Source organism: Aptenodytes patagonicus, chromosome 13 (genome assembly GCF_965638725.1).
Source record: "Aptenodytes patagonicus chromosome 13, bAptPat1.pri.cur, whole genome shotgun sequence".
Taxonomy (NCBI): domain Eukaryota; kingdom Metazoa; phylum Chordata; class Aves; order Sphenisciformes; family Spheniscidae; genus Aptenodytes; species Aptenodytes patagonicus.
The window spans coordinates 4525123-4549198 of NC_134961.1; the positions used below are offsets into that span (position 1 = coordinate 4525123).

The 24076-nt window shown below is 49.7% G+C and overlaps 2 protein-coding genes across 2 annotated transcripts; both read right to left on the minus strand.

Annotated features, from left to right (window-relative positions):
- Positions 1–168: 168 nt before the first annotated feature.
- GGA2 (golgi associated, gamma adaptin ear containing, ARF binding protein 2) lies at positions 169–14856 on the minus strand. The gene is made up of 17 exons (XM_076350916.1): positions 14720–14856; positions 13895–13979; positions 12946–13021; positions 12349–12447; positions 10367–10490; positions 9059–9162; positions 8470–8550; positions 7407–7544; positions 6171–6252; positions 5101–5223; positions 4658–4825; positions 4347–4402; positions 3906–4057; positions 2958–3127; positions 1808–1977; positions 1250–1360; positions 169–615 (listed from the first exon to the last, which is right to left on the minus strand). Exons 1-17 carry the CDS (start codon positions 14751–14753, stop codon positions 505–507), a joined length of 1884 nt encoding a protein of 627 aa, XP_076207031.1. The 5' UTR covers positions 14754–14856; the 3' UTR covers positions 169–504.
- Positions 14857–14987: 131 nt separating this feature from the next.
- On the minus strand, positions 14988–23716 carry EARS2 (glutamyl-tRNA synthetase 2, mitochondrial). Its single transcript, XM_076351139.1, has 9 exons — positions 23638–23716; positions 22852–23007; positions 21685–21874; positions 20924–21396; positions 19973–20081; positions 19278–19431; positions 17926–18056; positions 16357–16492; positions 14988–15756 (listed from the first exon to the last, which is right to left on the minus strand). The coding sequence occupies exons 1-9, from the start codon at positions 23714–23716 to the stop codon at positions 15673–15675; spliced, it is 1512 nt and encodes a 503-aa protein (XP_076207254.1). The 3' UTR covers positions 14988–15672.
- Positions 23717–24076: the final 360 nt, after the last annotated feature.

Sequence of the window (24076 nt, forward strand, 5' to 3'; positions counted from 1 at the left end):
TTTTGTACCTTTCCCTATAAAGTGCATCCACCAGAGTCCGGACAGCCCAGCTCGCACCGTTCCTCATGTTCTTGCCTGCGCATCAGCACACAGGCCCCAGTGAAAACGGGCAGGGGGGTGATCCTGCCCCGGCTCCAAGCAGTCTGCCATAAGGGCTGATTGGTGGTATAGGTTTGTTTTTTTTTTTTAATTGAAAAAGTAACGGGGAAGAGAGAAAGTTGGCCCAGAAAGCAGCAGGAAACACTTGTATGGAAGAAGCATTAAGGCTCCCGGGCTGCAGGGCTCTACAGCAGTCTCCTGTAAAGCAGCATCAGAAAAAGGCCGTGGCAGAAGCAGCCAGTTTACACTCCTCCTGCCAGACACCTGCACAGAAACCAAAAGGAAGAAGGGGATGGCGGATCCCGAGGAAAGGAGCCGTTACGGAGTCCAGGCCGGCATTGCTGGCACACAGTCCTTCCCCACCCACCACTAAGGCAATACGGCAACGTCCCAGCCTGCTGAACTTCAGCTCCTGCCCCAGAGTTCTGCTTCTGGGAAGCCAGTCACCTCTCCCACCTCACTGAAGGGCTGCGCGCCTTGCGTGAACGCTAGTTTGTATCTCAGTCGGATGGGATCCTATGAGAGAAAGGAACAGAGAGAGGGGCACGTCACGGTTGCAGATTCCTAGGTCCCCGTCAGCCTCACCCCTGCCAGCCTTGCTGCAGCGAATCACCCTCTGAAAGGGGACAGTAACGCTTCAGCCATGCGGAAGCTCTGCTCGGAACAAGACCTGGATCCTCGTAAGATATGCGAGGAGTGACTGGGAGACCTGTGCAAGCCACCCAAGGGCATGCCTGGCAATCCAGGTCTGGCCAACCTTCTCAGTGACAGAGGATTCCTTACACCCATCTTCGGTCTCATTATTATTCATCAGTGCCACAGAACTGCCACCCATCGCTTGTGGCTTGTGTGGCCTCGTGTTCCATCAGTTGCAAACATCTGCACAGTGTCTACACCAGGAGCCATCACTGCAGGTACACTGAAGCAGAACTGTGCAGGGCCCTGCAGCAACTGCCCATTCGATTCTTCAGATTATAGCTCTGGAAAGCCGTTTCAGTGGAAAAAATGTCATCCCAGCACAGCCCAAACTGCTCTGTCTCTCCCCTGCATCTCCCCACTAATAACACTCTCCCTGTCTTTCATACAAATACCCCACCCACTACAGTGACATTCCGAGTGCTCCACCAGCAGACTCAATCACCACACGTACCTTGTGCGGATTGGAGAGCAGCAGGACCTGGGACACCACCGCGGGGGGGAGAAGAGGGCTGAAGGCAGGCAGCTCAGAGCCGGATGCTGGCTGTAACTTTATTTTCATGGTCTGAAAGACAAAACAAAGGGAATGCTTGTTGGTCCACGCTGAAAAAGGGCTGGGAGTATTACCAAGCCATAAGAGCTGGTTAAAGATACATCAGCCAGATTTTGTCATTTAATGAAAAGCATGCCTTTCCACAGCCTACATCTAAAGGCAGATATTCCTAAATAGACAATTCTATGCTGCACATACACAGGCAGAACGAGTGCCTTGCCCAGGAGGCTAATAGCAGCATGTCCGGAGCCCTGTCTAGTTGTCTCAAGGCCGGGGATATACTCTGTGAAACAGGCACCGGGACCACAGACACCACCATACAACAGGTTCACCGTTCACAGAAAGCAAGCCGTGAAATTTCCAATGAGCAAGGCAAATGCTAAGCAAGAAATGGCAAACCTTCTCCTCAGGACATTTCTGAGTAGTCCCACTCTCTGCTACTCGTCATAGGCTTCTCACCTTTGGGACTGCAGCCTGGAACGCTATGTCCTTAATTGGTTGAGCTGATGTGCTCAGCATAGAAAGAACCATCACCAGCACATCTGGTCGGCCAGGAGCCGGGTCTCTGGAGAAGTGGAGCATAGCCTTGAAACCATTCCTATCGTACACAGTAAGTGGACAGACACTGCCTGCCGGAGACAGAAAGAGAATCGGAAACAAAGCATGGATTCCCCTCTCTTCTGAGGGCAGAACAGCAAAGACGGGATAAGGAACAACAAAAAGGAAACATGCATACAACTTTTACTTCCTCCAGCAAACTCACAGACCAAGCAGCATACAGTACCTGCCTGTGATTTACATTTTGCCTCTAAGGCAGAGAAAGGAATCTGAGTGTCTAAATTAGAGATTTAGCAGCTCAGATTTCAACAGTCAGTTAGAGATGTCAGGTATGAATCCAACAGAGATACGATGGGAAAAGCAAAATGTAACTCTTTGGCACACGCAAGACTTAGCCCCTTATCATCACTGCATGATAAATCCACACCTGACTGTCCCCATCCAGCCCTTCCAAAACCTGGTAAATCCTTCACTCGAGAGACTGAAGTCAGAAGACAATCAGGTCAGAATGTCTTTGCACCTGCCCTCTTCCAAAAGTAGCGATGCCCAAGGCTCTGCAGTCCTCTTAACAGGACGTGCCCTGCTCTGAGGCACCGGGGTGCCACGCGCCCAGGGTAGCGCTCCACGAAGTGGTCGCAGGGCTGGGCCGTACAGCGTTGAATCAAAAAGCAGAGGTGGAAAGAACAGCTCTGCTTTAGGAAGCGGGACGACTCCCACCCATAGATATCTTTTAAGCCTCTGGAGAAGAACTGCTTGAAGCCTGATTAAAGGTGCTAAGGGCAAACAGTTTAGAAGCACATCACAAAGGTTAGCCAGGGCAGGAAACTCCTGACTACTGAGTAAGGAGGACAAGGACATTTCCACGGGGCGATCCCTAGCACTTGCTCAAATCCTCAGATACATTAAGTCCTTCATAGAATAGTCATGACTTTTCTCCAGCCAACCTGCACAGCATGAAGCTACTTTGGCTTGCTCCCCTGCAAAAAATCACAGAAGAGCACTAGTAAGCCTTTAGTAAGCGGAGCTGGGGCACAGAAATCAAGGCACTTACTCGGTGTAATTGAAATTAAAGGGACAAAAAGGTTTTCTAGAGAAGCATCATGGGAAGCTGGATGCAAAGAGGCAGCAGGCTTCAGCTCGTAGCCTAGGCTGGAGAATGAAGTATTTGCCATTGAGCTATTTGGAAGATCTGGAAAGGGCAATTTCATTGGTGATAAATCCCTGGAAAGAAAAGCATGTAGAAAGCTTATATTAACTGGGGAGACTGCATGGCATATACCATCTTCTGCTGTGTCCGTTTTGTGTTCCCAATCCCTCATCACTTTTAGGTGTAAAGAAAGTACAAGCTTACACTCTCTGAGTTCTTGAGAAATTCGAAAACTGAGTCTATTTTATATGGAAGAAGCTGCTGTTCCAGCATTCATTAAGGCAGACTTTGATTTCTGTTACTAATGCAAAACCGTTTCAGGGCTTTGGAAGTCTACTCTCCCCATGCACAGACTCTCCGTAGTTCTAGTCAGTGAGATTAAAATAAGTTCTAGCTCAAAGACAATGCAGGAAGCTGGGAATCTCCAGTAAAATTTTTTGGCCTGTGTTATGGCAGACTGGATAAGCATATTGTAATGGTCACCTGCTCTGAAGATCTGTGGATGATTAATTTGGTTCACAAACTGTTAGGCTTCCACTGAATGCCTGGAAACTACTTTGTCACAGCCTGAAGAAAGCTGGGGAAAGTATTTTTTGAGTCACGGGTTATTATAGAAAGACCTGACTGTAAGGTTTTTGTTCCTTTAGCTCAAGATCACTTTGTTACTAAGCCATGGGATTTGTCTCCCCAAGTTTCTGACCCTAGTGTGCAATTACACAATTAACAGGTGGCGCGGACTGATAGCTTGCTGTCACTAACCAGTTGTAGTTGAAAGGTTTTCCTAAACCTCCCTGCTGTAAAACAGTATTCCTCATCTCCAAAGTCAGACTGTACTATGCAGAGTTCGCTTACAAAGATAATGTCTTGGTCCTGGATGGTGGAGAGAGCTGATCGACCAGGCCCTGAAATTCATTCTTCTCTGAACAGCTGTTTTCCCAGCCCTCCTGCAGTCCCAGTGTTTGAACAGCCCTTACGCTTTCACTATATCCGTTGTGTACAGCAGTCTGAAAAATAAGGCACTTCTGGTTCATGCTATAGAACACCAGCAAAAGTCAGACCTGTTCCACTGAAATAATCTCATTTTGTAATAATACTACTTAAAGTAGAAATAAATATGAGTAATCTGTTTGCAAACTGCAACTGAGAAATTAATTGCAGAGCAGGAGGATTCCAGTTTCCCTTCAGAATAGAGTGGCATTAAAAAAGGCTGCCAGAGAAAGCTAGGAGATCAAGCATCCTGTCTGATTTTTGTCCTTCGTACCTTACTGACTAACATACCTGAGGATCACTCACCTCTGCTAAGCCAAAATCAGGTGGTGGTTTCTGTACAACAGGAGAGTTGCTGAGACCTAAGAAAGAAGCCAAAATGCCACCGATCAATTACAGAAAACAAGGGTTTTCCATAGGTTCTTCCTTTGTTGCCTAACAGCAGTTTGACTACAGTCTAACACCATTAAAGAAACTACATTCTTGAAAACTTATGACTGGCTGAAAGGGTCTACTTTCTCTTAGGACCGACATTAAAGTCAAAGTTCTCCTATCTTTATTAAACGCCACGAACCCTAGTAACAAGGGTAACACTGTACTGAATTGCACATACAAACCTAATGACTTTAACTCCTCATCGAGCAGACAGGTAGAGGTTGTGCTGCTGTGCTGGGAGGCGGTGGTTATGTTTGCAAATTGGTCTGTAGGAGACTGGGATGTCGCCTCCAGTTCGGAGAAGTCAATCAGTGTATAGCTCTTCATGCGTCTTGGGGCTGACCGGCATGCTTTGGAAATAGCGGAAAGAGTTAGAGAGAAACCTCCTGAAAGGAACAGTGTATTTATGGGTACAGGCGTGCCCGAAAGGACTCATAGGTGAAGAACTTCAGGAATATTTTCTATCAACCGTATGTAAAAGAAAATGATGGCTACATAATACTTTTCCTGTGTTATAGGATTTTTCTCCACATTGATTCTCCGAGAAGCACTTCGCTGCCAAACTCCACTCATACGTGACATGCAGGAGCAGAGCTGCCGTGGAACGCTGCAGGATGCTCTTTACCTGGTGCATCAGCAGAGCTGGTGGCTGAACCTCCTCCTCCACCACCATTTTCATGGCTGGCTACAACCTGCCTGTACTGTCCGAGCGCCTCTGTGAGCTTGTCGTTGGCCTGCAGTATCTCAGCTGGAAAACGAGAAGAAACAAAATATTAATGTTCTAACACGCGGGTCAGTTCCACGGCACGCTCCAAACTGCTCATAAGAAAGGTACAGCGCATCTAAGGACCTGCCTGCAGCAAAGTGTGGGGCAATCTGCCTTAAGATCCTGGCTAGTTTTTCATTCCGTGTTCTGAAGTGCAGCATTTTGCACATACATCTGCCGCTTTCAGGCCTCTCTCTCATTTATCAAGATCACTTTGAAATCTGATCCTATCTCTAAAGTACTTACAGTTCCTGCCATCTCTTATGCACTTTGTTGTTCTCCGCAAGTTTTCTGAGTGTACATGAGTCTATAATCCAGCACTCTTCAGCTGAAGAACCCTGGCATTCATGGGTATGAATGAAACGTTTGAGGCACAGCTGAGCTCTTACGGTTGCTGTTTAAGATGTCTGTTCAGCGAGGCACCACTTCGGTCAGGTCTTCAAGGCATACAGACAAGACTGTGAAATGCAATCCTCTGGGAAGGGCTAAATTTCACAACTGTGGAATTCAAAGATTCTGCTCATATGACCCCCTCAGTATATTACTTAAGAAATTCAAAAAATACTCTCCCTTCTGTGTTGATAGACAGGGAGAACTTCAAGCTCTGTAGAGAAAAGATCTCAAAAGCCTTCAGTTCCCAGAACATCAGAGCTCCAAAAACTCTGAAGACCACCTCGGCTGGAAGAAACTGGATTCACTGTTTAATTTTGGGCTCCAAGTGAAAATTAATAGCTTCCTTGAAGAGAAGTGGGAGGAGACTTACACCACTTCCCGTGGGCATGGTTTAAAGGTGAAAGTGGAAAGCTTTGCCAGCAGGGTAGCATGTGCCTAAGCATTCCTCCTCTCAGAGGAAGGGCATACCCCAGTTGTCAAAGGAAAGGTAGACAAGCTTAACTGCAAAGAAATCCAAGGACAGTGTTGGCTCTTACCTAGAGCCTCATCATCATCAGCTGTCTCACTGGCAAGGCGAAAGAGCAGCGGCCTGAGCTTCTCACAGCGTTGAAACAGAGTCTATGGAAGGAAACGTTTCACGTCATTGCTCAGGAGATCCCAGACACTCTCACACTTCCCTGTCCCCATGACCACCTGTAATTGATGATACGTCTAGAACAGGAAGATGCGCTTTCTGCCCGGGTCCAGAGAAAGGGTATCAATGTTGCGTGTTGCTGCACTCTTAAAAATCCACAGTGGCCTGGAAGTACAGCCACTGGAACAGGGAGGCTTTGCTGGTATCTTCTCAGCAATCACATCCTCTCTGTGCATACAGGTGTAAGATAGATCAGTGTAAAATTACTCAAAAGTAATTACTTAAGTAATTACTTAGAGTATCCAGGAGTGAATAGATCAATCACAGTACTTGGAGGGAAGTATTACGACCGTCAGTTGCAACTACCATCAGACAATGCAAAGCCGCTTACGGCTCTCTCCTCAGTGTTTTAGGAAGTGAGGAGGCATGGAGGCAGCCACTTTTTCAGTCTGAAAGTAGGGTCCCTTCCATCTACAGCAGCAGCCCTCCCAAAGGGATCTAACTCCAAACTCTGCCGTCACATACAGCCACAGGAGAAGTTCTTACCTACAAAAATTCAGTTGTCTAAAGTTTTTTTTTTTTTTTAATTTGAGAGTCTGGTAGGCACCCTAGTGGAGTTTCAGGTATTTGGAGGCCATAAAGCTCTTCTGACAGCCCTATTAGTGACATCAAATGTTTCCTCAATTCACTGATACTTAGAAGCAGCAGCAGACCGGTGAACTCTGGGCAGAAAAAGGGGAATCACAGAAACCATAGCACAAGCTGAAGAACCCACAGCTTTGAGCTTCTCTGGTCAGATCTCATCACATCCACCTAACCATGCTCGGGCTCAAGGGGATTCTCGTGTGTTACGCCACTACTGGAGAAAGAACCGTTTCCCCATAAGACACCACAAGAAGAGCAGCTAACCCGGACAGAAACTCAAACCGGCACAGCAGGAGACGGTTCCATTCCAACTTCCATTACACTGACGGGAGGGACCGTTATTCATCAAATATGTTGGAAACTATTTGCTGTGGTAATGCTCTTCCCTGACAGAAGCTGAGTGCACCGTGCTGCCCTTTGAATCCTGTTGCCCTGGGCCCTCCCAGCCGTAGCCAGTCAAAAGAACCTCTTATGCAGGAAAAGGAGCATTTACCTGTAAGGTCTCCTGGTCAGATTTGGACAATTCTTGTCTCTTGTAGTTTTCCAGTAATTCATCCATATGTTTAACATTCTCGGAAACCTCACTGATGGTATTCACTCTTCTGGACACCTTAGCTGACTTTTCTTGTTCCTTTGATGAAAAATGAAATAAAAGTAGATGACGATTTGGCTAGTACAGCCAGTGCACGTGCTTGGCTGGGTCACTCTGGATCACACTTGTTGGGGAGTTGCTTCCTACTAACATCTTATTGCAGGTAGAGGAGGCACAAAGCAGTGCGGGTAACGACTCACCCCCCAACAGCTCCAGTATCAGTGCTGCACCACACCTCCCTGTCAAGGGTGAAGGTGGAAACCTCCTGCCCTTCTCAGGGCACCCTGGGCAGGGTGCTGGTGCATAAGAATTCATTTCACCACAGGCACGAGTAAGACTTCAAAATTAGAGTTGGGAGGTGGTGGGTTCTGCTATACAGAAGGACACTCTCAAAACAACCGCAGGGATTTCGTTAAACCAGACCAAACCTCCTATTTATGCAGAGAATTGGGGTGCCCTTTCAGATGGAAAATGAAAACACACACCAGATGTGCACACACACATTGCTTGTAGAAAAGAGGCAATTCTGTACAGATGTGGCTGTTTTCCACTTGGGAACTGAGTTTATTTTTGGACACTTTCTATTGCTAATGCAGTACTACTGCAAGGATCCCACTGACGTGGAAGTGTCGGGCCACACGGGCTCCTGGGTATAAATATTCCCTCTTCCTGGAAATGGCATATTTTAGGAAAACAAAACAAAACAAAACAATCCTGCACCATCACTTCAGAATAACAAATACCGAAAATCGTCCCTCCTCTGGGGCAGCTTAAACAGTTCATCTGAGACTGATGTCGCAGCAAGGTTCCCATTACCACCTCTTGGTGTTCCCTTTCATACCAAGAAGGTGGCAGGCACTACGGAGGTCAGGTGTAGAGGGCCCACTGTCAAAAACTGAATTGCCAAGTCCCCTCCTACCCTCCCCGGCTGCAAACACAGCTTCTGACCCAAGGAGCTCCCTACCTCTTTAATCATGCTCTTGATCAGACGGTTGGCAGCCTGCAGGTCTTCAGAGTGGTTGCTCTTTAAAAGCCTTGCTAAGAGCTGTTGAGGGGAGAGCATTGGACAGCAGTGAGCAGCAGTCTCTAGGCACTATGCTACAGACACACATCACATAAAAGCAGATATTGAGACACACCCAGTGTCGTAATAGTTTCTATAATCCTGGAGATATGTGAACTCATGTCACATAATCTAATGCAGATTATATTGCTGCCTCTTACAGCTGCCTGCATACGCTGTTTGGCTGTTTGGGAATAGGAACTCTCTGGCTCCGCAGAACTTCTGTAAGACCTGGAGAAACCCTCCCTCAGGAAAGTTTAATAGAAACTGATGGTTTTTTCTGTAAAAAAGCTTCACTTTTTACTAAGCAAAAATTTCTGACAAAGCATCAAAGAATTCTCTAGCTGTTGTACAGCAAGAAGTATTAGCATTATTCTGAAGATATTCTGTCTGAAACAGCAAAAGCTCCCAAAATATGACTGAGCCTGTTTTCTCATCAATACAAATCGGGGGGAGGGGGGGAGGTAGGCATGAAAACCCTAAGGTTTACCTTGGATTTCTCTTCATCTGTGTCAAAAATAGAATTCTGAGGTCTCGGAGAAGGGGGAGGTAAAATTTTGTCTTCTGGCAATTTGGGGTCTTCTTTTACAATCCCTGGAACAGGTGACAATGTTTGTTCAGTGATGCCTGAGCTGTTAAAACACCAATGCTCAATAGTGCATTGGATTTCGCACCTATTTCCTTCACCCCTCCTCAGAACTTTACAGAATGAGATGAAGAAGCAAGGAGCTGCCCTAGCACACACCCAGATGAAAGACTTCCCTTTATCCCTTGAATTAAGCACAGGCCAAATGAGATTTTCAGGGCAGAAAATAAAATTCAGATGTGCTGAGCTCCCTCTGGGTGAATTGCTAAAATTCTCCCATAGCAAGAGCACTGGGAGCACACCAGTATTGACCTCCGAGCACGCAGGACTGCCACAATCAGTACGGCCATAAAACGTAGGGCACCGAACACACACAACCGAGTACCAAAGGAGCCCTTAACGTCAGCAGTGATTCTGTGGACGTCTCCCCTCCTGCCTCTCCAGCCAGCGCTTGCAGCAGCAGCAGCCGCTGACTGCACAGGCGTTGGATGGGCAGCGGTCCCCGAGAGCTGCCTGGCAGGAGGGCGCCCAGCACCCCTGCTCAGCACCCCAGCCTGCAGCAGCAGCTGCACAAAGGAAAGGCAGTGATGGTGAGGAACCTTTCCACAGCAGGACTCGGGGGAAGGTTTGCAAAGCCATTTGACGCTCGAAGATGCACAAAGCAAACCTGGTGGGAAGCATTTAAAAATAAATTCCCTAATTCCCCTGAACTTCCACGGAAAGTGTTATGGCATTTTCTTAGTTAAGCTATGAAACTTATTACCTGGGTTATCAAGACGGGATTGGACAAATTTCTGGATGACAATACCATTAAGGGCTATTAAATATGATCGAATGGATGAAAAATCCAGCTCAGGATCTCTCTGAAGCCATCCCTCATAATCCTGGGAGAGTATTCCAGGGCAAAGATCACTCTGAGTTTGTCCTGTACCTCCTCCCTGCGCAACAGTGGTGAGCGTTGTGTGAACAGAGACCACAGGGCTAGCCTGATCTTTGACTCAATAAGGCTGTTATTTGGTAAATCTCTTTAAACAGTTACATGCATCCTTAAGTACACAAACAGCCTTGTAAGTGTGGCCTTTGTCCTTTTTTCCCTTACACACAACATTTTATGAAAAAAGCTGAGTCACAAATTAAAGACGACAGATATCTGTGGTCTGAAACCATGTGACTTGGAAGGCTAAAAAGGAAACTGAAATAACAGAACTAAACCTTGTTTCTTCAGCATCTGATAAGCATCCCGGATTTTAACTTCCTGAGGAAACCAGACTGTCCAACTGAATATTACTTCTGTGACTCTTGACTTGACTTTTTCTGAAGACCAGGTTCCATAGTACTGAAAACAAAACAAAAAAGTAAAGTAAGACAAAAAAGACTGAAACCAAAGTATTGGTGCCAGATATGGCATATGGGTCTAGCCCCAAGTCATCTGTGTGCAGAGACCAAGTAGCAAATGGATTCCTAACACTTTATCCACAGTGTTGTCAGCTGTGTATCTTGTGGTACTGGAAATAGCACGTATAGCTGTGGCTGTAAATAGAAGGAATGCTATTAAGAATATGATAATTACATAAATATTATATGACAATCAAAATTAAGCCATTTCAAAACTTCTCTGATCAGTTATTGAATCCAAAACCAAAAGTAGGTTGTTTTATTTTAGTGAGAACAGTTCTGTGCTTGACTTTAAATACTTCCCTTAACTGCCCGCAATGCAAATAGCGCCACTGGCCTCAGCCAGACCCAGACAAATGAAAACTGAACAAAATGAGAAATGAAAGTTACTGTCTTTTTTCAGCATCTGGATGTTTTCTCTGATTTCTCTCATTATTGCCTACGAGCACTCACTTTAATGTATTATAAAAACATCAGGAAGAGTGATAAAAGCCACACACAAACCTCCAAAACGCTAGGCATTTTAAACTTATGATACCTGTTTTGTCAAAAGAGCAAACAAAACTCTCTATAGTGATAACATTCTTTAAACTTTGTTGTTTCACTGAAATACCCGTACCAAACCTGGGACTGAGAGAAGAGGTTTTGCTGTTCAGTTAAACATTTCTCTGAAATCAGCTTTTTGCACCTCTGCCATTGCGATGATGTAATGGAAAATGAAACCTGTACAAGTGGTAAGCATGTGCAGGACCCACTAAAAAGGAGAATCGATTACTGAGTTGCTGAGAGGGGTATTTAAGAAAGTCCCAGGCCTGCTATTTGATGCAGAGAGGAGCAAGGCATGAAGATCACGCAGTCTCTGATAAAAGAGGTCTCCATTTTTCATCATGAGAGGCGCTGCCAGGGGACCCAGTGCATCCACTCTGAACTCACAGCTCTCTTAGCTCCTCAAACTAAGCTTCTCATTTCTGGCAGCTGCTTCTCTTCTCAGGAGGCAGCGATTGCACTCAGAAGCAAAGTGCTCCGCAGCAGGGAGCAGGAATGAATATATTGAATGTATTGAATATATTGAATGAATATATCGCAAGCCAGGGAAGCGGAGCAGCAGGAAGGGACTTTGCAGCTTCCATGTTAGCTACAGCTGATCCCTTCCAGCCTCCCCCTGACTCAGGGCTGTCGCTGCCCGGGGGCTGGGAGCCCTCTGCCCGGCTTTCAGGACACCCTCAGCAGGACCCCAGAGGGGCTGCATGAATGCCCAACTGTCAGGCGATGGTGGGGCGAGTGCTGCACCAGTGCTGCTGAAGTCCAGTCCCCCCTGCCACGACCTAAGCTGATCCTGCCCCATGAACAGGACCCAAACGCAGGCTAATCTTCGCCAGGAGAAAGCAAGGAGAGCAGCCGGAGCACAAGAGTTTGAGGACAGAGCATAAGAAAACACGGGAGAGGCTCTGGGCAGCTCCTGGCATCTCTGTCCTCTGCCACTTCCCCAACCAGAGTTCTGTAAATCACTGAGAGGCAGAAGGGCCACAGGCTGAGGGGTCACAGGAACAACGTCAAGCTCCTCCAGAGTCTCTGACTGTCCCAGCAGAGTTGGGAGAAGCCACAAGGAAAAAGCTTTTCACAAAAAGAGCCCCTGGCTTACATCTTTTACAGGGGGATTCACATCTAGTCCTTGTGCTTGGAGGCACAGAACGAATTCTGCTCCACTTCTACGTGAGATTAATTCTAAGTATTCATATCCAGCATGAAATAAACAGTATGTCCTACCTGCTATGTCCTGCATAACCATGACCACCTACCTTTGGGGAAAGCACTTTAATCAGCTCATTCAGAAACCTGAATTTTGCTATTTCATTGTGAAATCTTTCACCGCAGTTATTCACGCAGGTCTCTAGCACCTGCAGAAAACAAAACAGTACCAAACAGAAACTGTACACACAGGTCTTGGGGAATTTTTAAAGTAACTTTGCCATTATAATACTAAATCTAAGAACTTTCTGGCACTGCATTCACAAATACAAGATACTGAGGAAGTTGTGCAGCAAGAACATGTATTTTTCCTTCATCCAGCCTTCTTAAGCAGCTTGTTTAAGACCATCTGCTCTGTTCTACCCATCACTAATAACTTTTGGGCCACTGACCCTGTGGTGGGACCACAGGCCAAACAGCAAGAGCTGCAGACCACTGGAACACCTCAGCAGAACGACATGGGAAGGAACAGCAGCAGTTACTCCCTCCATTATACCCTGATTTCTGTATTCCTTGTGCAATGGAAAGTTAAAAGGGAGAGATACCTAAGAGAAAAAGAAGAGACAGCTACACTGTCTCTACCCCCCAGACTCTATTTCCAAGTTACTGCTGCCTCTCTCTCTTTGCATGTGGATGAAAGCACTTACTGTGAGAGCGTGGAGAGCTTCCATCTCCTGAGGCGACTGTATTTTATGTGCGAGCAGCCTCGGTGCAAGCGATGGGCTGGGGAGTAGCAGAAGCAAGTCAGACAACACACAAGTTCCCAAGAAAAACAAATGCTGCTGATTTTGCCCTGCAGAGAAGAGCAACTGCCGGATTCACAACCTCCTACGTCACGACACCCTTCCTCTGCCAGAGCGCTGGCCTGGGGTACGCACACACGCACAAGGGGCGAGAGATGAACTGAGGCAGCTTGTGCGATCCCACTGCTGCCCCCTCGGAGGGAGCCAGCTGGGAGAGGGAGATAGAGCTGGCTCTCTGCAGCCACAGGAGCTTTGATTCGCAGCCCGACCCAGCCTGCTGACTGCTGCTGTGCACACACGCTGCTGGGGGGGACGGGCGCCAGACTACGGGCTCTGAATGCACAGGCATCTGCTCTAAAGAAAGGGATGGTCACTAAGCTTTGACAGGTCATCTGCTTAATTAGTTCCTGCTCCTTCCCTGAGCCAAGACTGTCAGCTGGAAGGCGGGGAAGCCCCAGCAGAGATCTCCCACCTCTCTGAAAGGAAAAGCCGAGGCTGAGCTCACTCGGGGCTTCCCTGCAGAACCCCACAGCAGGTATCCTCGGCCAGTCTCCCAAGAGGCCGGTGAGGGCACAGTGGCAGCACCTGCTGCCTCGTGGGTTGCAGTAATGGACGTCGGAGCCCGTTCCTAGACATCAACCTCCACCACGCTGGCAAACGCCTCTCTGCAGCTTATTTACCCGTTCTTCTACAGGCACTCTCAGGAGCAGCAGAGCCGAGCAAGCGCTCCCACTGTCTCTCCAGGCTCCCCGCACTGTGGCTGACAGGTCCCATTCCCCCCGCAGCCATGAGAGAAGCTCAGAGCCAGACGCGCAGCCCAGAGTGAACACAAAGAGCCGTCTGTCTGCCTTACCCGTCTATGTCGGCGTTCACCTGGTCACAGAACCGCTGGATGCATTCCCAGTTTTCCTCAGGGATACTTGGGTCAGTGGCTTTATCTTACACAGGAAAAAAAAAGAAAGAAAAAACAGCCTCAGCGTGAGGCTTGCAAGCGAGCGGCACAAGGCAGGAAGCGGCTCAGACCTCGCACTGCTGCCAGCTGCTTTAGGGCTTTTTGTAAAAAAGGCAGAAATGAAAGACACAGGACGAGCAGGAACCAGCTGTTACTAAAATCTGCCTAAAAATACAGTCCCGAGTACACACTCCTGAAGAGTCAAAGTCAGGCACAAACTGAGGTGTTGAAAGCAGCAACAGCGCGATGTTGCTTTTAGCACAGAGCACGAGAAGCTGTTAAAAATCATTTACAGGCAGCTCTCCCAGGACCGGACTGCAAACCTTGCCGTGCTGGAACCACAGGCGCAGTTTACCCTTTTGCAACAGGGCTGCACGAGTGCCCATCCCAAAGCTCGGTCTGCACGGCTGGTTGAGGAAAAGAGTCTTTTTTGGCTTTATCCACTCCCCAGTCCAGCGCTCAAACAGCTTTGGCAAGACTGGGGCCGAGGATGGACAGGAGAGATGGGGAGCAGGAGAGATGCAGCAGGTTAAGACAGCACCCATGAACATCACCCTGAAGGGGCTCCGTGGAGGAGACGGACCCTTCTCCACGGAGCTGAAGCTGCTCCGGTGCCCACCCAGTCGGGGCTGGGGCTGGCTTCGACGCTGGCTCCGGCGCCACTTCCCGTGGCGCCGGAGCCAGCGTCGAAGCCAGCCCCAGCCCCCGGCTCCCGGCCCCACTCACTGAGCCACCGCTCCAACTCCCCGGCGCCGGCCATGGACTCTCGTTCCGCTCCGCCCCGCTGCGAGCAGGAAGCAGATCCACCCGCCGTCGCTCCTTGCGCGCCGCTGCTCGCCCCCCGTGGGAAGCCCAGACGAGTTTTCGTGGCGTGGAAGTGTACGCTGTGGGCATGGGCTGGCTCGGTAAAACATTTCCCCCCGCCCCCCCTCCGGCTGCTCCTCCCCTCGCTGGCGTGCAGAGCGAGCACGCATTGGCGAGAACAGAATCAAAAGTCACCACATTAATTTAATAATTAAAGGTCATCACCCAAAAGAGGAAAAAACATCCCAATCTCCTGGTCAGGGATATTTTTAGCAGAACCACACGCGTGACACAGTTATACAGGGAGGAGAGTCCCCCTCTCCGAGCAGCTCAGCCTGGCAAGGCACCGGGGCAGATAAGAGGGCAGCAGCTATAGTATACACATTATATATATTTTTTTTTATATATATATATATATGTGAAAATACCCTCCTCATGGTATTTCTTGGGGACCTGTGTAGTTGTAGCTGTAGGTACCCTGATTGCGAGGCCCTCTCCAAAAAGAGACCGATTGCTTGAGACGAGCTGTGCTGGTATCAGAAATAGCATTACTTTCTGTCCACGTGGTCTGAATTTAAATGCTGATACAAGTCTCTTTCTCCCAACCTAGAAACCAGGCTATTTGCACAAGATGAAAGCAGAAGGACGGACCTAAATCTGTATTCGGTTCCTCTCCCAGACAAACTGGCTTATGCTTGGTGCAGATACATACAGACCTGGAAACATCATGGTGACACCTGCCTGGTCTAAAGCCCAGCTCATCTGATCAAGGATAATCACGCTGAGATCAAAAAATACAGGTCTAGGACAATGACACGTGCTGCCTACACCATCTGAGTCCATGGGCTGGCTGTCGGTGTCGTTTCTGTCTCGTATTAGCTAGATAGTGCTTTGTGTATTCTTCCACACACTTCTTTGGGTCCCAAAGTCACCATCATCTCAGCAACACTCGGTCCATGCTGAAAACACATAAGAAGTCATTGTACAAATGGAAACTTACACTTTTCAGATGTGTTTATGCATCATCATGGCGGAAATGGTAGACTGATTAGCTATCAGATTGCTGTTAGACCAAGGGTAGGGGTTTTATTAGCAATCTCAAAACAAGGGTTGGGTTTTTTTTTTCCTCCTGAAGTAAAATGCTAAGAATGATCAAACTGACCCAGAAGGATTGATGCCAGAGCCTAAGCCAGGGTAAGGCTTTGAAGAACTTCTGTAAAACTTGTTTTTGAACTTTGTAAAAGCAGATTGCACATAAAATTCCAGTTTTGCCCAAAACCTACAACCTTGCCAACGCTCCCTACAGCTGGTCCAGAGGTTTTTCTAACTTCAGATTTGTGACCAGCATATTCATGCTTTGACAACTTCTGCCTTTCTGAAACTTTCACAACAACCTTTTCTTCCAGAATTGCTGTATATCGGTACATTCGGTCATAACAGAAACTGATGTCAATTCTTGCAAGACGTCCAAATACCAGTATCTTGCTATCAGAGAGATGATAGCTGTTAAAAAAAAAAAAAAAAAAAAAGGTCCCAGTCTCAGAATTTTTATTTTTTACCTGTTGCCCACTGAGAGCCAAGCGAAGGAGCTTCATCATGCTGCTGTACTTAGTCTCTTTGGTTTGTTTCTGGAGGCTTCTCAGATCTTTGTTCAACTCCTCCACAGCCAAAACAGCTGCCTGCCTTGTCATGAGCCTTTAGGAAAAAAGATGTCCTTAAAATCTGGGGACGTACAAAACACAGGATTCTTACCCAGAAATAACTAACGACTTCGATGACTGCCAGCTACCTCAGACGGCCAGCTACCTCAGACGGCCAGCTACCTCAGACGGCCAGCTACCTCAGACTGGTTTTGCAAAATCTCCTGGCAACAGCAGCAGTTCAAGGTAAACTTTCCTGCCTTTCACTCCTGCCCTGTGCCAGGGCACTCCCTCTGCTCACTGCAGCGTTGGTCGTGTACACGGGTACCCTCCTAGGCTGGCAGGTGGGACTGCTTTACCTCGATACTGCTGCTAAGACTCCGCTTTGCGAAACCATACCTTTATTTCAACAGCACCAGAAGCAGAGTTCGTTCAGAAAAGCAAGCATCAAGCTTAAGTCACAAAATTATGCCAAGGACCTGGAAAACCACAGTAAAAGCAGTAATTCTGATTTCCTTTTTAACAATATGATTTTTAGAGATGCAGGAACCATCGCTGCTACTACTCGGCTGTAGGTAGCAGTACTATTATCCCTCCCGGATAGCGAGTATTCTGACATTTAAATTACCATCACTTGGATTCAGTTACCACTCAGCTGTGACAAATGACTGAGGGCAACCAGCTCTACAGATAGCTGGAAATAATAGCTCAATTTGCAGATACTGCCACCTTAATTACTCCCAAAACTGTTTTTCAGGGCTCATTTTAGTCCAGAGGCGAGATCTGAACTGGAAAGGTGACGGACGTACCACCCCGCCTAGCTGCAAGGCGTGGCGTAGCAGAGGGGCATGGGGCAGCAGTGAAACCCGTTGGCAAAACCCCACAAAACCCACTGGCGTAGAAGGAAGGTCCTAGACTGGGCAGACTGTCTGCAATCCCGGCGATGTTCCCGAGCGGACAGAACTGCAGACTGCTAGCTAGAGACAAAGGAATGGAAGCAGGAAAAGCTCCTCAGGGACGAGCGCTTCAGAAGTGATGGTGATTCCGGCCGGACACGAACCGGGTTCATTCCAGAGACCCAGAAGCCTCGTTACATAATCTGAACACACGTGGACCAAAACCACCTTGCACTTATCCAGTTTGATGCTACAGCAGACAAAAGCACAGGAGATCAGGTGGCATGGGAAACCCCTGCTAACACTGCTGCTTCATTAGCGCCTGCTGGCACACAAACTCCGCTGTGCTTGGTGCTTTACTAAACCCAGACGTGACAATTCTTGCTTGAGAGCACTGATGTGAGCTTTCCCGCTGGCACGCTGCTTTTCAATTAAAAACACAGAATTTCTCACTAGTTATCAACTACAGCACATTCCAAAGTAAAGCAAATTAAGTAAGAACTGTGAGCATGTCCAACATCAATACAGCAGCCAAGAGCAATGCTCTGGGGCGGGCAGGTGGGTGTGTACAGAGCTGGGAAGAGACACTTACCCTAAGACTAGTTTTCCTATTTCATCTACTTCTCCAGAAATAGTTTGTAGCTGCTCTCGGGATACCGAGGGCCTAACCCATAAGTAAGAATAATCAGATGACACCAGGTTCTTCAGGAGGCTTATGTGACCCTGGAGAAAAAAAGCAAAGCTGTAAAGGCTGAGGGTTAAGCCGGGGGGGGAGCAAACACATCCTGTCTGGACTTCGCAAACAGGGTCCAAACACACCACTGCCTCGTACTCCGTACTGCTCAGAGGAAACGCGAATCACTGACATTTAGGCAGCTGAGGTTTTCACACCCATAACCACCTGGTGTGAGCAGGGACACAGGTGGAGCCCAAAGGGCCGCGGCTGTACCCGTGCTGCAGAGCCGCGTGCGGGCTGACTCAGAGTTAGTCCAGGGAAGTGGCTCGCCACGTTCATCTGCCGCCTTTCAAGAGACAGTGGGGGGAAGTCACATGAGTCACCGTCCCGCTGCCACAGTGCAGCCTTCATGCTGGAACAGTCGGATCTCTTCCTGCCCTTATAAAGAAGGCTTTATTCTTCACAGGGAAGTCCCCAGATACCACAGTAGCATCCCAGGGGCAGACTGGGAAACAGCTGGGCTCATCCTCCTTCCTGGCATTGGGAAGAGCCACAATATCTTCTGTCCCCTTCACAGCCGGCACTCTGCCACTCAACCAAGACCAGGGCTCCCAATGCCCAAACCCCACTAGTTTAACCACCGAGAGCTTCATCCACCTCTGCAAAGAGGTTGCTTTGACTTTGCTAGCAAAGCATGAAGCAGCGGCAAAGCAGAAGCACCTTACGCTGCCCAGTCAGCAAAAGCTAGAGGTGAGCAGTCTCCTGGCACAAGGGGCCCTGGGTGCTGGACCTTCCCACCACAAGCCAGCTGCATCCTGGGCTACAGGAGGAGAAGCGCAGCTTGGAGGTTTTCAACACTCATCTAGACAAAGCCACAGCTGACCTGATCCAGCACTACTGACAGTCCTGCTCTGAGCGTGAATCAGAGAGGCCTTCCAAAGAAAATGCTACAATTCCATGATTTGCTTCCACGGCAGGGACACGTCCTCCCTCTGCCGAGGGAGCTCTCTGCCCGAGAGCTTACGACTCTGCAAAGACCGCCAAGACACTCAGCATGCCCATTCCTACAGGTCAGCTAACTATATCATCAGATTTTGGCAGTCAGCATGCACACGATCACTTGAGCTGGCAGCGACAGCCACTTGCAGGCTGTGGAGCTTCAGAGCTCAGATGAAAGCAGTGCCCAGGACTCAGCTGAGTCTTCATCCAGGAATCCCACAAAACCTCAGCTCCCCAAAATGGTGACACAATGCTATCACTGCTCATACTTTTCTCAGCAGGAGGACTCGCTCCACATACTCCTTTTCTAGAACCTCTTGATCCACTTGTTGATCCCCATAGACGTGCTCCACCAGCAACTGCAACTCTCTAATTAGCTTCTGTCGCAGCCCTTCATTCTCAATATGACGGGCAAGGTGAATCCTGTAACAAAGAAGAAAACTGCTTTTGGACTGCTTTGGGTTAGATTGGATCTAATCATCCCAGCCTCAAAACATTTACCAATTAAAACTGTTAGAAAAGCAACATTAAACCCCAGACAGACATTCTACAACAAAGCCTTAAGTGCTAATGCACCACAGCGAACAAAAGATGTGGTAACTCTCAGCAGCACAACATCCCCGTAGCACACGAGTGAACTTGCAGAAGTACCCTCTGGAAGCGTTGCCTCTTTTTAGATGTTATTTTGAATCTAAACTTAAGACCTTGCGTCCTCCTAGCTACACACCATCTGCCCAGGTTTTTACAGCATGCCCGACACCAGCGTCCAAGCACAGGACGGGAGAGGAGACAGGAATGGTGTAAGCAGAAGCTTATACTTCGCTGTAGCGCAGCAAAAAAGCTGCTGTGCTTGGGACCATGCTTGATCCAATAAACAAAATTGCCAGACAAAGCCAAGTGCTAGGAATAAATTCTCACTGATGTACAGACTGCTACGTTTTGAAGTTACCACTGATATTCATACCTGTTGAATTCTGGGAGTTTTTCAAGATCCAGGAGGGCAGAATGGGTTGTAATTCTGCCTATTTCAAACTGCGAGATCAGCTCCTCCAAAGTCCTCCCCATCTGTTTCTCTGCAAAAATAACCCAACAAGGGCATAATACACATCCGCTCTCCTGCAGAGAACTAGTGTCACTGCGTTTCATTGCAAGCCTCGGGCGCAGGGCCGGGACAGCAGCACACCCAAGGAAGAAGGGACACAGGAGAGCCACTTTTCGCAGTGCTAACAGGGACGCAACCCAGCAAGCAGGAGGGAACTTGTAGCAGGCAGGCACAGGAAGCTGCCCTCTCCCTAAGAGCAGGCTCTGCTAACTACTGGTGAGGAACTGGACACGGGGACGTTCTGCTTGGCTCTTCAGTGGAACACCCCTTGCATCAGTCAGCCAAAAACAAGTAACACTCGGCCAGGAGGCTCCACTGCCCAGGAAAGGTTTCATTCCCAAGCAGAGTTCCCAAAACACAAGTTAATTTGTGATCCCCACACAGCAAGAGCAACAAAAGGAGTCACTGACTCAACTTCTCATGGTCTTTCAGGTTAAACGAGAAGTGTGACAGATGTAATACACGACACTGCAATTATTAACCATAGAATACAAGTTTTCCCAAGAGTTCACAGACAGTTTCTTCACCTTGAGATGAATGTGTTCCTAAGTGGGAACCCATTAAGCATCAGACTCAATTTAAATGGCTGCACAGAGGCAGAAAGATTCCCACCATTCCAGCACACCACCCAGTCTTTCACAGGAGCTCTGCAGAAGCCCTGGTGGCATTTCAGTAACAGATTGGTCGCCGGACACCTATTTCCTGATCCCTTCAAACACTGCTAAAGTTCTCAGCTATTAACATAAACCTAACCCGTTCCCCAAAGTCAGCATCAAGAAGTCTCCTAGCAAGTACCGAGCCTGTTGTTGTTACCTGCGAATCCAGAGCCACAGTTGGTTATGATGTCCAGCAGAGCCTCTGGCAAGTAGCCATCCCGAGCAAAACGCTCCAGAAAGATGTCCCCCTGCCTTTTCGACAGCTTGCCACCGTCTCTGTTCAGAAGCAGCGGGAGGTGACCAAACTGAGGGGGATCCCAGCCAAAGGCTTTGTAGAGAAGGAGGTGCTTGGACGTTGAAGTAAGCCACTCGGTTCCCCGCAGAACGTGGCTGATGCCCATGTAATGGTCATCCACCACGTTTGCCAGGTGGTAAGTGGGGAAGCCGTCCCCCTTGAGAATCACTGGGTCGCCTTCCACGTCAGCCACTTCATGCTTGTTCCAGCCATAGACCAGGTCCCGAAAGGGTTCAACCCCCTTCTCCAGCCGGAAGCGGACCACCCAGTCAAGGCCCTGTGACAGCTTCTCAGACACTTCTGTGGGCGTCAGGTGCCGACACCGGTTGTCATACCTTTGAGAAAGGAGAACGAAGGTCTCGGTTCAATACAGGCCAACCCCATCAGCCATTTTTACATTCCCAAAACTCTAAACTGATCCCTGAATTTTAGCTGTAACCTGCCCACCACGTGTCCAGTCAAACTACCTCACCTCTGGAGGTCACTCCCCTAAGCCTGGAGGTCACCCCCTAAGGGTTACACTGGCTTCTCTCTCCCCGGGAAACCCTATTGCCGCGCACGTTGTCGAAAGTTCTTGCAAGCGTGCAGCACAGAGAACCACCCAGGGGACAAGGAACCCCTACCGCGGGGTCTGCTGGCTCCGCAAAGCCTCCTTCTTCAGCAATTCCAGGCGCTGAGGGGTACAAAAGCAGCGGTACGCCGCGCCTCTCTCCAAAAGCACGTCGATGGCTCTCCTGTAAAGGTCAAGTCTGTGTGACTGCTGGTAGGGTCCAAAGGAACCACCGCGGCGAGGACTCTCATCAGGGGGAATACCTGAAATATCAGTATGACAGGACTTAGAAAGCCTGCAAAAAGGCAGAGCGGAACCCACCATCAGCGCACACTGAATGAAGATGAAACAGCAAGGGTCTGGAGAGTGTCCAAAGATGGTTTCTGCGCCAGGGCAGCCAGCTAACGGCATCCGTCTAGCACAGGAGTCGGATTCCCCTGGACTCGGAAGATAAACAGCAGCCAGCACCTTCGGAATTTAGAGTATTGTGTGTGAAGCAACGAGCAGAAAAACCCACCAGAACCGAGTGAACAGCTGAGTGGCTCCGATACGCTACTTGGAGCGAAACGTAGTCAGGCGTACACATACAAAGTAGCATCCTCCCTTTTTATAGGAAAGAACACTCATACCACCAAAATACAGTTGAGACCTTAGCCAGTCGTTTTACCTACCCCAAAGTTATTACTCAACAGCAAAGTCCTAGTCCCTTGTAGTTTACCTACCCATTAATGGCAGCATCTGTGGGATCCGGCTCTAACTTTATCACAATTCTGTATTCTAAAATCACCCTCACTTCCAGTTCTTAAGCTCAAAAAGCAGCAGAGGATTCAAAATGAAAACTGACACCTCCAGATCCCCTTTAGCAAATACTCTGTAAATAAATAAATAAACAATTCATCAATTTACAGCGAGGTCCGTGAGCTCCAACTTCTGACCTTCCCATCGTGTCTCTCGTGCACAACGGCACAGTGGGCCACTTCCACAAATTTGGACCTTTCTGCGTGTCAGACAACACAGCCGAAAGAAACCAAGCCTAACCAGTTATTTCTGCTATAAAACATACTTCCAGTAGGACTTTCCTGATGCCTAGCTGTAGAAATGACTACGCGTCAACTAATTCATCATCTGAAGCGCTGCACAGCTTGCTGTCATGGAAAATACTCTCAATCTGGGTGCTGTTAATCTCTAAAAAGAGGAGAATCTTTCAGTAAGTAAAAAAACGAAAGGTGTCTGTAAATACCTGCCCAATCCAGCATATCTTCTATTCCTTCTGCAGCTCCAGGCACCACTCGATTTTGATCCGTGTCCTCCACCCTCAAAATAAAGGTCCCTTGGTGGCTTTTGGCAAAAATGTAATTGTAGAGAGCAGTCCGAAGGCCACCCAAATGCAGAAAACCTGTTACCACGGGGAGACCAGAGGCGACGCGTCATAACTGAGGCCCAACAGAGAGATTCTCCAACAGGAGCCGGCAGGGCAGCGCCACCTGCGAGGGGAGCCGGTCTCAGGGGCGAAGGGGGGCGGGGAGGCCCGCCGCGGAGCGACGCTCCCGGGCTCCGCGGGCCCCTGCTGAGGGACCGGGCTGGCGGTAGCTGCCCCCAGGAAGGGGCTCCCCGAGGGGACCCGGGAATCGCTCGGGAGCCGGCACGCGCTAGGCAGCGCCGTTCCCGCGGCCCCCCGCGAGGAGGGACCCAACAGCCCGGCCCTACGGCTGAGCGGACACGGCACCCTGCGCCCGCCTCACCGGCCGCCCTTCCCCCGCACCGACCGGGCCGACCCGCCCCGCCCCGCCCCGCGGAGCCCCCGGCGCTCTCACAGAGCGAGCGGGTGCATCCGCAGGACCCACCGCAAGGAGCCGGCAGAGCCGCCCGCGGCCCGGCGCCGGCCGGCCGCCCGCCCCCCTCCCCCGGCGCTCCAAGCGCGCGCTCCCGAAGCGTTTGAATTCGCGTTTTCCGACCCAAAGCGCCGCCCCCGCCCGCGGCGGAGCCCCCCGGTAAGGGGGGGGGGCGGGGGGGGGCCGGGGGTTACCTGTGGGGCTGGGCCCGAACCGCACCCGCGGCCCCGGCCCCGGCCCCGGGCCCCGCAGCGCCCGCAGCGCTCGCGCCATCCCGCCGCACCGCCCACGTGGCCGCGGGCGCTGCTTCCGCCCGGGCGCGCCAGCCAATCCCCTGGCCCGCGGCCGCCGGGGGGCGGGGTGCCCCGCCAGCCTCCTCCCACTGCCGTGCGGCGCCGGCAGCGCGGGGGGGCGGGGCCGCCGCCGCGGCCCCCCGGCAGCGCAGGGCCTCGGCGCCCGGAGGGGCTGGGAGGAAGGGCCGGGACGCCCCCGCCCGCGCCCCCGAGAGCCGCGGCCGGGGGTCCGGGGGCGCGGCCTGCGGGGCCCGCACCGCCCACCGGGCTGGGAGGGGCGGGAGGGGGCGGGCTACGGCAGCCGGCGCGGCCCAGCAGGCAGCGGCGGGCGTTTCCCGGC